The sequence below is a fragment of the Diceros bicornis genome, chromosome 26, assembly GCF_020826845.1.
Source record: "Diceros bicornis minor isolate mBicDic1 chromosome 26, mDicBic1.mat.cur, whole genome shotgun sequence".
NCBI classification, from domain to species: Eukaryota; Metazoa; Chordata; class Mammalia; order Perissodactyla; family Rhinocerotidae; genus Diceros; species Diceros bicornis.
In genome coordinates this window covers 12,627,914-12,643,924 of record NC_080765.1, presented here as the reverse complement: position 1 = coordinate 12,643,924, position 16,011 = coordinate 12,627,914, and the positions used below count along the sequence as shown (strand labels likewise).

At 50.8% G+C, this 16,011-nt stretch overlaps 1 protein-coding gene across 2 annotated transcripts in view; it reads right to left on the bottom strand.

Moving 5' to 3' along the window:
• The window catches only part of MAD1L1 (mitotic arrest deficient 1 like 1), a 454,569-nt gene that overhangs the window by 128,948 nt on the left and 309,610 nt on the right, over positions 1-16,011 (bottom strand). For both annotated transcript variants that reach the window (XM_058569410.1, XM_058569409.1), the window contains one exon: positions 8,578-8,668. In XM_058569410.1, coding sequence (XP_058425393.1) covers positions 8,578-8,668 — 91 coding nt within the window. The remainder of the gene's footprint in view (positions 1-8,577; positions 8,669-16,011) is intronic.

The following is a 16,011-nucleotide window of genomic DNA, read 5'->3' as shown; positions in this document are numbered from 1 at the left end:
CATTCCAATGGGATACAAAGAGGACCCCAACTGATGAAAAGAAACAGCAACGTTCTTGTGTAAGAGAAGTAACATTCTGAAGAAGTGCCATCTCCAGAGGTTCATGTTTCATGAAATCTAGCAAAATTCTAGACTGATAGGGGAAGACAGTAGCTAGACATGTTGATTTTGAAGTTCATATAAAAATAAACAGGGATAGGGCTGGCCCCGTGGCTTAGCGGTTGAGTGTGCGTGCTCCACTGCTGGAGGCCCGGGTTCAGATCCCGGGCGCGCACCGACGCACTGCTTCTCTGGCCATGCTGAGGCCACGTCCCACATACAGCAACTAGAAGGATGTGCAGCTATGACATACAATTATCTACTGGGGCTTTGGGGGGGAAAATAAATAAATAAATAAATAAATAGAAATAAAAATAAACAAGGACTGCTCGGAAAATTCTGGTAAAGAAGAGCTGTCAGGGCGGGCAGGACAAGATGTATCAGATGCTGAAACACTGAAGAGCCATAATTAGAACAATCCAGAACTAGCCCTTGATCTGACACATGAACTAACAAGGGACAAGACAAAGAACAAAAACAGACCCAAAGACACATGGGAATCTAGGACACGAGGAAGGTGGCATCTCAAACCAGGGAGGAAAAGACAAGCTTTTCAACAAGCGGTTCTGGGACTACTAGGGAGAGGCTCTTTTAAAAAACAGGTTGAGGGGGCTGGCCTGGTGGTGTAGTGGTTAAGTTCAGTGTGCTCCACTTTGGTGGCCTGGGGCTCACAGGTTCAGATCCCAGGCACAGACCTACACTGCTCATCAAGTTCAGATCCCAGGCACGGACCTACACCGCTCACCAAGTTCAGATCCCAGGCACGGACCTACACGGCTCATCAAGTTCAGATCCCAGGCACGGACCTACACGGCTCATCAAGTTCAGATCCCAGGCACGGACCTACACCGCTCATCAAGTTCAGATCCCAGGCACGGACCTACACGGCTCATCAAGTTCAGATCCCAGGCACCACCCACTAGACCAGAAAAATCTAAAAGTCTAACAGCGCACTCTGTTGTCAAGGCTGCTGGGACAACACGGTCCTGCGCTGTTAGTGGCATACACTGACACACCTGCTGTGAAGAGCCACTCGGCAGTGCCCGTCGAGATGAACGCAGGTACCCTGTGATCCTGTTCTCTCTCACCTGGAAGTTCATCCTACACACAGACGTGCACACACAGGAAACGCCATATACAGAAGGACACCTGCCACAGCCTTGCTTGGGATCACAGAAAGGGAAGACCACTCACATTTCCGTTAACAGGCTACTGGTTAAATAAACGACAGCACATCCGCCAGTGAGGCTCCACGTAACCGTGTAAAAATAACCAAGACACCACGTACTGAGAGGAGAGAGCTCTCAAATGCAACAGGCTATCTTGTGAGCTAAAAGGGGGGGGTGGCAGGAAGAACATGTATTAGGAATAAAAATAACCCCAGTTCAAAAGAAGTTACTACATGAGAGGAACTACCCGAAATGCCTCATGTGCATGATTCACTTAATCCTTGCCACCACCCAAGGAACAGGCCATTTCATCCTCATTTTCCAAAGGCGGGAGCTGGGACTCAGGAGGTGACGTGGCTCGCCCAGGCCGTGTCTGAGAAGTGACGGGCGGGAATCCACATCTAGACGCCCTCCCTCCAGAGCCACATCTTGGGCACTCTGCCCGCTGCCTGCACCCGCCCACGTGGGCCCACTCCATTTATGCCCTGAGAATGCTGGCTGGGGGCCAGGCCTGAGGCTGGTGCTGTCCGGGTGACCCAGGCAAGGCCACTGCCCTCAGAGGACCAGAGTGACCCACACACAGGTCCTGGGACGTGGGCGTGCAGGCTCAGAGAGGGGTGACGCCGGAGCTGGGCCGTGAAGGACAGGCAGGGGGGACCGGCAGATGGAGAGGGCGCTCCAGACAGAGCAGGTCGTGAGAGCCTAGGGGTGCTGCCACACCAGGGGCCGGGTAGGAGAGGGGAGGGGAGCCAAGAGGAAGCCAGCTGGGGGGCAGCAGGGCCAGCTTGTGGTCTGCCGGCCCAGTGGTGCTTGGCCTGGATCCCTACAGCCCTGGTTCCACCATGATGGCAGGTGGGGAGATGGGAGGCAGCCAGCCCTGCAGTCTTCACACAGACATCCCAGGATTTCAGGGCAGAAACGGGAGCCAATGGGGCAGGGGAGGGCCTGGACTCAACTAGGAGAGATGGAAGCGCAGCTCATGGCAGTGGGCTGGGATCTTTGGAGTTGGAGGACATGACTGTGTCCCCTCTCTGCCGTGTGGCCGATCACTGGCTTCTGTGACCCTGGGCTTCTTCGTCTGCCCAGTGGGAATGACAACACCCCTTTCTCAGTGCCCGTGAGCATTACATGAAACCGCCCAGCAGGGTCAGGCCCAGACAGTGCCCAATGCACGTGGCCAAGAGGGAGCCGTGCCTGGTGTTACAGCAAGCGGGGTGAGTGCAGTGGAGATCCATCCTGTGGCCACAGACACATCAGTCCAGCATCCCTGTGCTCTGGCTGCTCGGCCCACACTGAGGAAGCAGACCGTCAGAGCAATATCAGTCTCTGGGCGCAAGCCTTCCTCACCTGAGGGAACACAATCTCCCAACCCTGGGACAATCTCTGGGGCCCACCTCATGCCCAGGTGCTCCCCAGTACCATGGCCTGCACGGTTCTCATGGCTGCGTGGTTCTACCCCTCCAGGGAGCATTCCTACCCCCTCAGAGAACATTCCAGAAGTGTGGGCATCAAAAAACAACCTGTCCAGTAGCGGGTAGGATGCGCCCAGGGGCCTGGTCAGCAGCCAGAAGATCCACAGAACAATCAGAAGCAAGATGGGTTCTGAGAAGCAGAGGCTGGGCCTGCTTTGGGTTCAGGACTCCCCGGCAGGTAGGAATAGGTGGGAACAAGTGGGAACAGGTCGGGCAGGGGAGGGCGCTACGGGTCAAGGACTGGCAAATTTGTTCCTGGGGCGGCAGGCTAGACAGGAGCCTGCAGGCAAGAGGGAACCAGTGGGGGCTCAAGGTGGATCTGCTGTGTGGAAAGTAGATGGGGGGCCCAGGGGCTGTCCCAGCATCGATGGGGAGAGGGCAAAGAGGTGTGAACAGTGATGGACGCCCTCCCTGCCCCCCGGATTTGGGAAAGGGAAGGAGGCGGGGGCCGGAGAGTCTATGATTAGACAGCATTGCTTGCCTGGTGGCACAGGGACAGGAGTGGGGACGGTCTCCACGGGCACTGTGAGCTTTCCGTTCACAGGGAACCCAGCAATTTTCTACCCACTCCATTTCCAAAAGAGATACACTTATTTTAAATGTCATAGTCTGCAGGCTGGTGGTGGGGTAGCCCCATCCAGCCACAGAGGGGGAGCAGGCAGGGCTCTGGGGCACAGGGAGGGTAAGCGGGACCTCTCGGGGGACGGCTGCAACACAGGGGGCTCCATCCTCCCCAACCATCAACCTGCCTGAATAAGCAACACTGAGGCACTGTGGACGTGGGCTCAAACCCCAAGGATGAATTCTGCTTAATTACGTGCATGCTGGAGCACTGAGAGGGAAGGGTACAGATGTTTGCAATTTGCTTTAAAAAATATCCAAAAAAAAAAAAAACCACATGACTGATGGATGGAAGAGGGGTGGGTAGGGACATCATAAAGCCATCACAGAAAACACACACGGCAGAATCTGGGTGGTGGATATGGGTGTTCACTGTAAAATTCTGTCAACGTTGCTGCATGTTGCAGAATGTTCCTAAAATGAGGAATATTCAGCAGGGCTGAGCTTGCATGCTGGCCCCTCATCACCACCCGAGACTTGGGGTGAGCCAGGGTGGTGCCAACAGAGCATGAGTGTGTGGCCAGGCCACGCTCTCCACACACGAAGCTGCTCCTCACAGAGGGGTGACTGCAGGAGGCGGCATCCAGCCCGGGTCGGGGCTCCTGACGGACACATGTCCGCTGGGCCCGAGCTGCCCGCCATGAGTCTGGCCCCAGACTGCACTCTCCAGAGTGCCACACAGCACACTGCCCCAGTAAACCCCGAGTTTGGCCCGTCAGAACACAGATGTGGAAAACCACGTGTGTCATGGTCAAGGTAAGCAGAGGATGGGGTGGTATTAACAACCCGAACTAGCAGCAGCAGAGGCGCCCTGCCTAGGCACCGTCACTGTGTTACCAAAGATGGCCTGCAGCGGAGTAGTGTCAGCTCCACGTCCAGGGCCACAGTCAGTGCAGTACAGCGCCACCACCCACGCCCAGTGCCCACTCCTAAGAAGGGGGTCACAGGAGGTCTGTCAGGACAAATGACACACATGCCCCTGCTGCCATTCCTCAACCATTTTCTTGGTTCTGGGAAACCTAGGCCAGTGGAGAAGTGCGTGGGCCAGGGGTAGGTAGGGATGGGAGGTTGGAAAGGACCCAGGGCAGGAGGGAGGTGGGGGCTACCCAGAGACGCCAGGCTGGGAGGACCAGGACAGCTGGGAAAGGTGGGGTGAGGGTGAGGGCCGTGGGCTGCAGACCTGGGGCACCACGGATGCGTTTCCTGTTCTGTCTCCCCTAGTTCACTCCCAGAGCCCTGACTCCTGCAGCTACTTCCAGAGCCAGAGTTCCAGGCGGTTTGCTCATTTTCAGTCTTTGAGAACACTGTGACATGTTCAAACCCCATTCTGCCTCTACAATAAGGCATGTCTGAGTTAGTCATTCATGTGCTGGCTGACTGTGGGCCTCAGTTTCCCCATCTCTGAATGGGGCCTTGCATGAGCCAGCAGTAGTCAGGGGCCTCCCAGCTACCTGTGTCCCTGACGGCTGGGGGGAGGTGCGGCCTCCTTGAGCTACATTAGAAACACACACGGTCGCCCCAGGTGAGTGTGGGAAGTGCCAAGAAGCCCAGACAGGCCGAGCACCCCAGGAGAAGCCTGTCTCCCAGCCCTGTCCAGGCAGTGCGTGGGCAGAGACCAGCAGGCACACTCCCCGCTCTGAGCGGTAACTGCAGTTCTGTAGCTTCACCAACCAGCTGTGGACTAATTACAAAAAGTTCTAACTAGTCGAGCGCCCTCTCCAAGCATATGTTCCCAATTAAGTCAAACTGCAGCTGATTTTAATCAATCTTCCTTGAAGTGGCCTGACTTGAAGACTCTCCTCCAGAGGGAGAGAGGAGAGAGGAGAGAGGGGAGAGGGGAGAGGGGAGGGGAGAGGGGAGGGGAGAGGGGAGAGAGGAGAGGAGAGGGTATTTGCATAAGGAACACTCGGGATAAACACATGGCCGGCCAGGCGGGGCTGACTGCTAACTGAGCCCTCTTCAGTGCTGCCTCCTCCCGCTGCCCGGCCACTGACCTGCAGTGCTGGGGGGCACAGAGGAGCGTGGGGGCTCCGGGCAGGAAGGAGAAGCACCTGAGCCAGCACACTGCAGCCAGGCCCCTTGGAGGGGTGTCACGTGCTCTCCTGCTGCTTCCAAGACCAGGGGACAGAGGCGAGGGGGAGAGGTCTGTGCCCTCAAGATGGAGAAATCAGGGAGCAGCCACAGATGGATATCAGCATCTACTGAGCACCTACTGTGTACCAGGTGTGGCAGTCAGACATGGCATTTGATTGCCCCAGTAGCCCCCCATGTGGGCATCATTATTTCCAATTTTATAGAGGACATATTGGGGGCTCAGATGACAAAGCCCAGCATGCCTAAGACCATGCAGGCAAGGGACAGGACAGGATTCCTGTCTGCCAAGGACAGCCAGGTCTGCCGACTCAGAAGCCAGTGCCCCCATGGCACCCCTCAGGGCTCCTCACCCCCCGTTTCCACATGTCCAAGTCACCTTCAGACCCATTTTGATGCTGCCTGGACTGGCTCCCTGGGCTGGACACAAGTTCTACCTTGTCCATTCTGTCGTGACCAGAATGACTGGTCTTCCCACCCTGAGCCGCGGCCTTTGTTCCTGTCTGCCCAGGGGGGAGGGGCGGTTTTGGTGGCCGCCCTCAGTCCAGGGCACAGCCTGCCCCATTTCCTGCATCCTCAGAGGTCCTGTGCACACAGGTGCTCCTCACATGCTGGATGAGTGGATGGCGGTGGAACAAACTCTCCCTCCCTGGCATCAGGGTCAGACTGAAACTGCTGCCATGAAGAGGGTGACCAACACCCCTGAAATGATCAGCTCAGCCTTTAGGATATAAACCCCTCCTTGCCCCAGTGCATCATACAACGGACCCAGGTCAGGGTAGCCAGCATGGGCAGGTGGGGGCAGTGCTAAGGGTAGGGGAGCAGACCAGGGTCCCCAAGCTGAGGCTGGGGGACAGTAGGGCCATCAGGGACGCAGCCCCGAGACTGTAGGGAAGCAGGCGTGGGCAGGGTGCAGTGGGGTGGGCAGACGAGAAGTGCAGAGGGGGAGCCCAGGCTCTGGAGGCGACGGGCCTGGGTTCAAAGCCCAGCTCTGCTCCTTCTGGCTGGGTGCCTGCAATCACATACGGAACCTCTCCCAGGAGAGGTTTCCTCATCAGGGAAACGGAAGTAGAGCGCACTCTCTCTGAGGACCACAGACACAGGAGACTTAATGAGAATACGAGGCCACAGGGCCCGGTGACAGCACACAGCAGAGGCTCGAGGCAGTTATGACTACTCAGACGACGGGTTAGGAAATGGGGATGCAGACCGCCTGCCAACACACTGACCCTTCTGAAACGAGCCCCATTTGAGGTACAAGGATGGTCCTTGGATTCAAGCTGAACTGGAAACGTAGAGAAAGGGGCTGTAACATGGGACAGAGACGGGCAGGAACGGCTTTTTGCTGTTGTCTCAGGATCTGGGTGAACAGTAGAGCTGCAAGAATCAGCAAAAAGTCCCCAGGCTCGAAGCTGGTGGGAAACAATCAGAGCAGTCACAGGTGAGAGCCAAGTGCCAGGGCCCCCGAGCACCCATGGGGAGGGGCCTGTGGCCTCACCTCCCAGGCTTTGCTCTGGATATCCACTTCCGGGAGCAGAGGAGAGGTGGATGTGTGGCTATCTAGAAGCCTCCACCACTCCAGTCCCCTTGGCTTCAGCCCCACCATCCTGCCCCAGGGCCGTGGTGGAGGCTCAGGGAAAATACCAGCCTGGGCTCCAGTCATCACAACTTCACAGGGGCCTCTGTTCCCCCAGGATGACGGAAACAGGCCCCACATGCCATGCCATCTCCGCCACGCTGTGGGCACTGCTCACACACACTCGGCTGCATGTGAACTCAGTGCTCCACACGGCTGCCATCAGCCAGTTCCCCTCTCCCCGCCCACAACCAAGGATGAGAAACCTGGGCACTGAGAGCCAGGCCACACCAACACCAAGGTAAGGACACTGACCTGTGCCCTCCCCATGCTGACGTGGACACCACCTGCCTCCTTGGCTGTGAGCGGCACCAGGAGGCACAGCAAGGCCCCCACTGTACTCGAGAGCACACACGGAGCTCAGGAGGAAGTATATGGTCAACAAGGCTAATCCCGCTGGTGGAGCGCAGACAAAACTAGACCCTGCCCACCCTTGTCTCCTACACAGAAATTCTCGAGAGGGGCACAAACATTCCATCTTCCCAGGATCTGGTGCTGGTGGCAAACATCCATTGGGCATGGTGCTCCCCTGCACCTCTCACCTCATGTGACCCTCAACAACCACTGCAGGCTCCTTGTGAAGGGCCTGGAAGCCCAGAAGCAGGAAGAAAAGGAAACGAACACTTTTGGCAGGACGCACTGAACCCCAATCACCAGGGAGGCCTGGAAGCCATCAGCCATGATCTCAGGCTGTGCTCAGCTGAATACCCAGCAAGAGATTCACGAAGCCTACTCTGACATGGCACCGCTGATGGGCGGCCGGGGATTCACCTGCCAACAGCCCAGCTCCCCGCCTGAGGACTGCAGCCCAATTAAAACGGTACGAGATGACAGGTCCTAGAGCTGAACACGGTCCAGCCGTGGCTCACAGTACCTCATGTTATCAAAGTTGTCACTTCCCCCATCTCCAAGAATTGGTAATAAAAAAGAGACTTGATTCACCTCTAATAGGTGTCAAGATAAAATCAATGGTCTGTCCAAAATCTGGGTAATCGCAAACCTGCGGGTTGCTTGCCATGGAACAGTTTAGACAGGAGGATAAAAATGAAAAACAAACTAAAATAAAACCAGTGTAAACAGCGTCCAGCTCCACAACTGCAGGTGCAGGGTTCAGGCTTGGGTATAAACCCAGAACCCAACAGAGGTGGCCCCCCTGGGTTCCTCCCCCAATAAAAGCATAGATAATGCGGACACCAGACAGGCTCGGGGCCAGCAGCAGGGAGAAGGGGAGGAAATCAACAGAGTGAGGAGACTGGAGGGCCGGGGCTGGGGACAGGCAGCCGGTGGGCAGGACATCCTCCCTGCTGGGCTCCGGGACACACACTCTCGGCCAGCTAGAGGTGTGTGCGTGAGAGGACGTCCCCGGGATGTCTGTCGGTGCAGGAACCACGGACATACATCCAGGAAGAAAGCAGCAGGGCAGGGTATGCCTGATGGAACACTAGTTCTAGGACCGGCTTCTCCCAGGTGGCTGCCCGCCAGCACGTACCTGCAGGGTAAGCCGCTCAAGCTGCATTTCCAGCATCTTCTTGTCTTCTTCCAGACGACTCCGCTCCCCTTCCAGCTCCTCAATCTTCGACCTGCAAGGAGAGTGAGACCATGACAGGACACCCACTGCAGCCCATGCTGGAGAAGGCCTCCCCTCTGGGTGAAGAAAAGATGAAAGGTTATGAGACAAGGTCATGAAGTTTTGTTCCCAAATATATATACATGAAACTATGATTTTGAAGGGATGACATTAAGAAAAAAAGGGTAAAATACCCAAGCTCAGGATGGGAGGGTGCAACCAATGGCCTCTATTCCGGTGGGAAGGTTCTGCGGGGGAGGAGTTTTCATGGACCACAACTGGACAGGAGCAGGGAGGAAAACCAGCCAGAGGTGGGATAGGTGGGGCCTACATGTGTCCTGGGCCCAGTGGTCCACTCCCAGAAGGTGTGACTGCGTTTTGGAGAGGACACTGAGAACTGAGAAAACAACCTAAAGCATCTCCAAAAATGAGGAACGGATGGAAGGATCTCCAATGTGGGCCGTGGAGACGGCTGATGACGGGAGGCTCAGGAGGAAAATCCAGGACGAGGAGCAGAAGCAAGTGCTGGGGTGACCGTGTTGAGTCCCTGAGCCCTCTGGGCCGAGGAAAGGCCAATGGCCGAGACACGGAGGGGGGCAGGTATCAGCTCACTGTAAGACAGCACCTATTTTCGTCTTCATTTTTAAACTTAATTTTTGGAATAGGTACCATATTCACATGATTTAAAAATCAAAAAGCATATCACAGAGGCAGTGCCCAGCACTTACACAGCGTCAGGAACAGAGCCTTCCCCACCAGCCGGAATGGTCAACTCACTTCATAGAGTGTTCAGGAAAGTCTTGGCTTGGGAGGGGGAGATGATTATCTCTAGACTGAGAACTGCTCCAGGATAGCCTAGCAAATCAAAGCAAGACCTGAAAGGACCAAATGCTTTCCAACAAACCCAATCACATTTCTGAAAAAGGCTCAAGAAGATTTACATGAGTACAAAAATGTTCAGAATTCAACAAGCCAAAATTCACAATGTCTGACATCCAACCAAAGATTACCAGGCATTAAAAGTAGGCAAACAGGGGCTGGCCTGGTGGCGTAGTGGTTAAGTTCACACGCTCTGCTTCAGCAGCCTGGGGTTTGCAGGTTCGGATCCCAGGCATGGACCTACACATACTTATCAAGCCATACTGTGGCGGCATCCCACATACAAAATTACAGAAAGATTGGCACAGATGTTAGCTCAGGGCCAATCTTTCTCACCAAAAAAAAAGAAAGAAAGTAAGAAAACATGACCTATAATGAGGAACATAATCAATCAACTGAAACCTACCAAGAACTGCACAGACATTAAATGAGCATCAAGGACATTAAAACAGTTATTGAAACTGTTGGAACAAGGGAACATTACTGCATCGCTCAGTACTTAAGTACAGATAATGGAAGATATAAACAAGACTAAATCGAATTCCTAGAGGTGGAAACTATAATGTCTGAGATGCAAACTATACTAGGTGGGATTCCTGATGGATTAGACTCTGCAGGAGAAAGGTTTAGTGCACTTGAAGACATAGTAATAGACACTATCCAAAGTAAAACACAGAGAGAAAATGAATCTTTAAAAATGGAAACAGCATCAATGAGCTGTGGGCACCTTCATGAAGCAGAATACTTGTGTAACTGGGGTCCAAGAAGGAGAGAAGAGAGGGAGGAACAGAAAAAACACTGCAAGAAAGTTCTAAATTTGATGAAAAGGATAAAGCCACAGATCCAAGAAGCTCAACAAACCCTGAGCTCAAGAAACATGACGAAAACAGCCCCAATGCAAAAAATAATCCAACTGCTCAAAACCAGTGATAAAGAAAAAATCTTACAAGCAGCCAGAGAAGGGAAGAGATGTTACACGCAGAGGAACAAAGCAGATTTCTCAGCAGAAATGGTGCAAGTGAAAAGCTGGAGGAGGAAAATCTTTAAAATACTGAAAGAAAGGAAAAATACAAACCTAGGATTCTACGCCCAGTGAAAATATCTTCGAAAGCAAAAGTAAAATAAAGATGTTCCCACACACACAAAAACTGAAAGAATTCATCACCAGCAGACTTGCTCTGAAGAAATGTCACGGGAAGTCCTTCAAGCAGAAGGAAGCTGACACCACATGGAAATAGAGACCCACACAAAGGAGGGAGGAGCAACGGAAATCATAACTACATGGGCAAATACAGTATTAAAATCTTTTACAAATATTCAAATTACTAACTATTTTTAAAGAGATTGTTTAAACAAAACTAATAAAAATATATTGGGGGCTTAAGACCTAAGTATAAATAAAATGTATGACAATAATAGCATGAAGGCTCAAAGGGAAAAAACAGACAAGTGCAGTTGTAAGGTTTTATGCTATATGTGAAAAGATCTAACATCACTTGAAAGTAGACTGTGATAAATGAAAGATATACACTATAAACCTTAAAGCAACCCTTAAAATAACAAAACAGAGAGTTACAGTTAATAAGCCAAAAAAGGAAATAATATAGAATCATAAAAAACACCAGAAAGAAGCCAGAAAAACAGGAAAAAGGGAATGAAGAAGAGATTGGACAAGTAGAAAAGAAAATAGTAAGATGACAGTCAAACCTAATCACACCAACAATCACATTAAATGTAAAGGGTCTAAACGCCCCAATTAAAAGGTAGAGAAACTATCAAAACGGATGAAAAAGCAGCACACAATTATATGCTGCCAACAAAAAAGCACTTTTGATATGAAGATGCAAGCAGACATAACATGCTAACACTAAGAAAACAAACAGAGAAAGTTGGAGAAGCTGCTAATATGAGAAAAAGTAAATTTTAGAGCCAAGAATAGTACCAAGAAGATAATTTTGTAATGATAAAGAGGCCAATTGACCAAGAAAGCATAACAATCCTAAACATTTATGCACTTATAAAAGAGCTTCAAAAGAGAGCTTCAAAAACTGATAGAAATGCAAGGAGAAATAGACAAGTCTACAAGTATCATCAGAGATTTCAATATCACTCTCTCAATAATTGACAGAATATTTTGCAAAACATCGGGCAGGATAAAGTAGATCTGAACACCACTATTAACCAACTTGACCAAATTGACATTTATAAACAACCCAACTACAACATCAGAATACACAGTCTTTTCAAGGGTACACAGAATATTTACCAGGACAGACATATTCTGGGCCACAGAAAGAGACTCAATATATCAAAAAGAATTTTAGTAATTCAAAATATGTGACCATAACGGAATTAAACTAGAAATCAGTAACAGATAGATATTGGGAAATATCATTTACAATGATGTTTAAATACATTCACCCAAAATATGAACTATGCAGTTCATCAACTGTGCAGAGATAAATCTGGAAAAGTGATGCAAGGCCCGCACACTGAGAACTACAAGGCTCTCAGTTAAGCTGACAGAAATTAAAGACAAGCTGAACACATGGAGAGAGACGCTGTCTGCATTCACGGGTGAGAGACTCAATACTGTTAAGATTTCACTTCTCCTCAAATTGTTCCACAGAATCAGAGCAAATCTCAATCAAAATCCCACGAGTTTCTTTGTACAAGGTGACAGGCTTATTCTAAAAATCACACGGAAATGTAATGGACCTAGAATAGTCAAAACAACATTGAAAAAGAAAAAGTTGGAGGGTAAATAGTACCTAATTTCAAGAATTATTATAAAGCTACAGTAATCAAAACAGTCCTGGCCTGAACACAGATAGACCAATGAAACAGAACAGAGTCTAGAAATAGATATACATGTACACACGGACAGCTGTTTTTGGTAAATATACTAAGGCATATGAGGGTAGAAAGGATGGTCTTTTTCAACAAATGGTGCTGGAACAATTGGGTATTCCTAGGAAAAAACCCCTAAAACCCATATTTTGTACAATATAAAAAACTAACTCAAAATGGAAATAAACCTATATGTAAAATGAAAAATTATAAAATTGCTAAAAAATATGAGAAAATCTTTGTGAATTGGGGATAGATAAAGGTTTTGTAAGTACGGTATCTAAATCATCATATATAAAAGAAAAAAACTGATAAAAACTTCTCTTTAAACGATTTCATGAAGAGAATGAAAAGACAAGCTGTATAATGGGAGGAAGTATTTGCAAAGCAAGTATCTGATAAAGGACTTGTATCCCGAATAATAAAGAACTCTCCAAATTCAACAATAAGAAAACAAATAGTCAAATAAAAAAAGGACAAAAGACGTGAACACTTTGCCAAAGAAGACATATGATGACAAATAAGCACATGAAAAGATGCTCAATGCCATAAGTCACTGGAAACATAAAAGCTCAAACCACAAGGAGACACCACTACGCATCTCTCAGAAGGATTCAAAGAAAAAGACTGGCCACACCAAGTGCTGGTGAGGAGGAACCAGAACTCTACCCCGCAGGTAGTGGGGTGTAAAATGGTACCGCCACTTGGCAGTTTCTTGGAAAGTTAAACATACAACTACCAGCCATTCCACAATTAGGTGTTTACCCAAGAGAAGAGAAAGCATTTCTACACAAGGACTTTATTCATAATACAAAGCCAAAAACTGGGGAAAACCAAATGTCCACCAACAAGTGTGCGCATAAACAAACTGTGGTACATCCATACAAGGGAATACCACTCAGCAGTGAAAAAGAACAAAGCACTGATGTGTGCACACAGTCACGTCTCACAACAACTGTGCTGAGAAAGACGCCGGACAAAGAAGAGCACGTACTGCACGACTCCATTTCCGTACAACTTTGTAAACCGCCCACTAGGCTGTGGAGACTTGAGAGCAGCTCCCTGGGGGTGGGGGAGGGAAGGTTACGATCCAGCAAGAGAAAGTGTTGGGGGTGATGGACAGGGTCGCTATCTTGAGTGTGGTGATGGTTCCACAGGCGTGTGTGTGTGTAAACCTATCAAACTGTACACGACGTATGTGCAGTTTACTGTACGTCACTTACCCTCAACAGAGCTGTAAGAGCACACACTGCAATAACAACCTCTGACCTTTAGTGCTTCACCCTGCACAGGCGCCACTACAGGTCCACCCCAAGGTGGCCTCACCGGGCAGAGGAGCGTCTGCACGCCATCCTGGCAGACGCTGCACCCCGCCCTCCCTCGGGGTGCGCCCATACCCCCTCGCAGGAGCACTCTGCGCATGCGCCTAAAGAAGGTGCTTCTGCGACTCGGGAACGCGCTGCCTCCTGAGGCGAGGTGCTCCGGTACTGGAGACGTCTGCCCATGCCCGGGTACCCGTCTCTCCTAGGGGCCACAGACGAGCACTGAGCTGGCAGGTGTGGGAGGTCTGCTGTGCAGCCCAGGGAACAGGGACGTTTACTAGAAAAGACTCTGGCCCCCGGCGGGGGCCGGGTGCTCTGCAGACAGCGCATATCCAATCCAGCAGGTAAGTCCTACTAACCCTGTTTTTTTAAAGGGGAAACCAAGGCTCACAGAGGTTGAGTGACAGCTGGGAAGTGGCCCATCAGGACAGGGACCCTGGCAGGCGGGCTCCAGTGTTGATGGCCTTACTGGCTAGGTCAGTGCTTCTCAGAGGTGTGAACCGACGCGCTCAGTGAGGCGTCCCAGAGAGTGTGTCCTGGGGTCAGGGTCCGAGGCCACCTCCAGGAAGCCCCCTTCTGCAGGAAGGACTTCTGCATCTTAGGAACAGGCTGGATGAGAAGCCCCAACAGGGCATTACGGATTCTGAAGGCTTGTGAGCAAATGTTCTTGAGGGCTAAATTCAAATAAGCATATGTACGTAGCTGCAGATGTATTAATAAGGCCTGCTATAATCCATCCTGGCTGTCAGAGAACAAGCCCACATAAATAACACTTGTTTATGCATTTTAAAACCGAGTACTTTCTTTCCTTTGTCCTCCTTTTCAGGCAAACTGTTACCTTGCCGGGAGAGAGGGAGAGAGGGAGAGAGGGAGAGAGGGAGAGAGGGAGAGAGAGGGAGCGCGAGCGCGCGCATTCAAAGCTCTGAATGCTGGTTTGCCTTCAAATGGTTCAAAGCAATCAGTTCTGGTATGAGTTTCTTGAAATTGACTTACTGCAAGTTTTTCAGACATTGAGGGTACTCTATGAATTGGCTGATATTCCAGATTATTTCTTGAGAGCACTCAGCCAGTCAAAGCAGGTGTGTGTGTGCGTGCGTGCGTGCGTGTGTGTGTGTGTGTGTGTGTGTAGAAATCAGCAAGAAAGGGGTAGTTGTTATCTTGCCATCATCTATAATGAATATACCACATACTCGGGACCACTTCTGAAAGAACGATTGTTTTTGCTGAACTAAAAGACAGGGTAATGGATGTGGGGGGCCACTGGCAAGACTCCAAAATGGCCTGGGGACAGGACAGCCAGTGGAACTGGAGGCACAGCTGGAAAAAGAGCATGTGGGCCACGACGTCACTTGTCCAGCTGATCACTCACTGGTTCCAGACCCCACGCCCTGCCCTGTCGGCCCCCGCCTGGCAGGTCGAGACTGCCTGCTCAGGACCATGCTGCCACACTGTCACTGCTGGCTTCTCTGTCCCCTTCATCAGAAGACCACCTCTGCATTTCTAGTGCTGAGCAAAGTGTTGGGCACACCATAGGCATCGACAACCACGTCCTTGAACAACGACCATGGCAATCTTACAGTAGAGGCTGGAGCACAGAGAGGCCGACAGCACCAGCTCTGGAGTTGTTCATACACAGAAGGGGGTGTCCTGCTATAGACAATGTCTGTGTCTCCCCAAAATTTGTATGTTGCAGCCCTAACCCCCAATACAATGATGGTATTTGGAAGTGGGGCTTTGGGAGGTACCTAAGGTTAGATGAGGTCATGAGGGTGGGGCCCTCATGATGGGATTAGTGCCCTTTATAAGAGAGACACCAGAGAGCTTGCTCGCTCTCTCTCTCTGTCCACCTCTCGAGGACACAGCGAGAAGGCGGCTGTCTACAACCCAGGAAGAGAGTCATCAGCAGAAACAACCCTGCTGGCACCCTGATCTCAGACTTCCAGCCTCCAGACTGTGAGGAAATAAATATCTGTTGTTTAAGCCACCCCGTTTGTGGCATTTGTTATGGCGGCCTGAGCTAAGACGGGCTTTGCTACTGAGAGGTGAGGTGCTGCTGTAACAAATACCTCAGTGTTTGGAAGTGGCTGGAAGAGTTCTGAGGTGCATGCTAGAAATACGGATGTTGTGGGCAATGCTGGTGAGGGCTCAGATGGAAATGAAGAAGATGCTGAAAGAGTGGCTTGATTTCTCCTGACTGTTGACAACAAAATGTGAAATGAAAGCAATGCATTGAGGAAGGAATTGTTAACGTTGTCTACTCCCTGATCTGATGTGAGGAGAAAGCACTTCACCTCTGTGGTCCTCT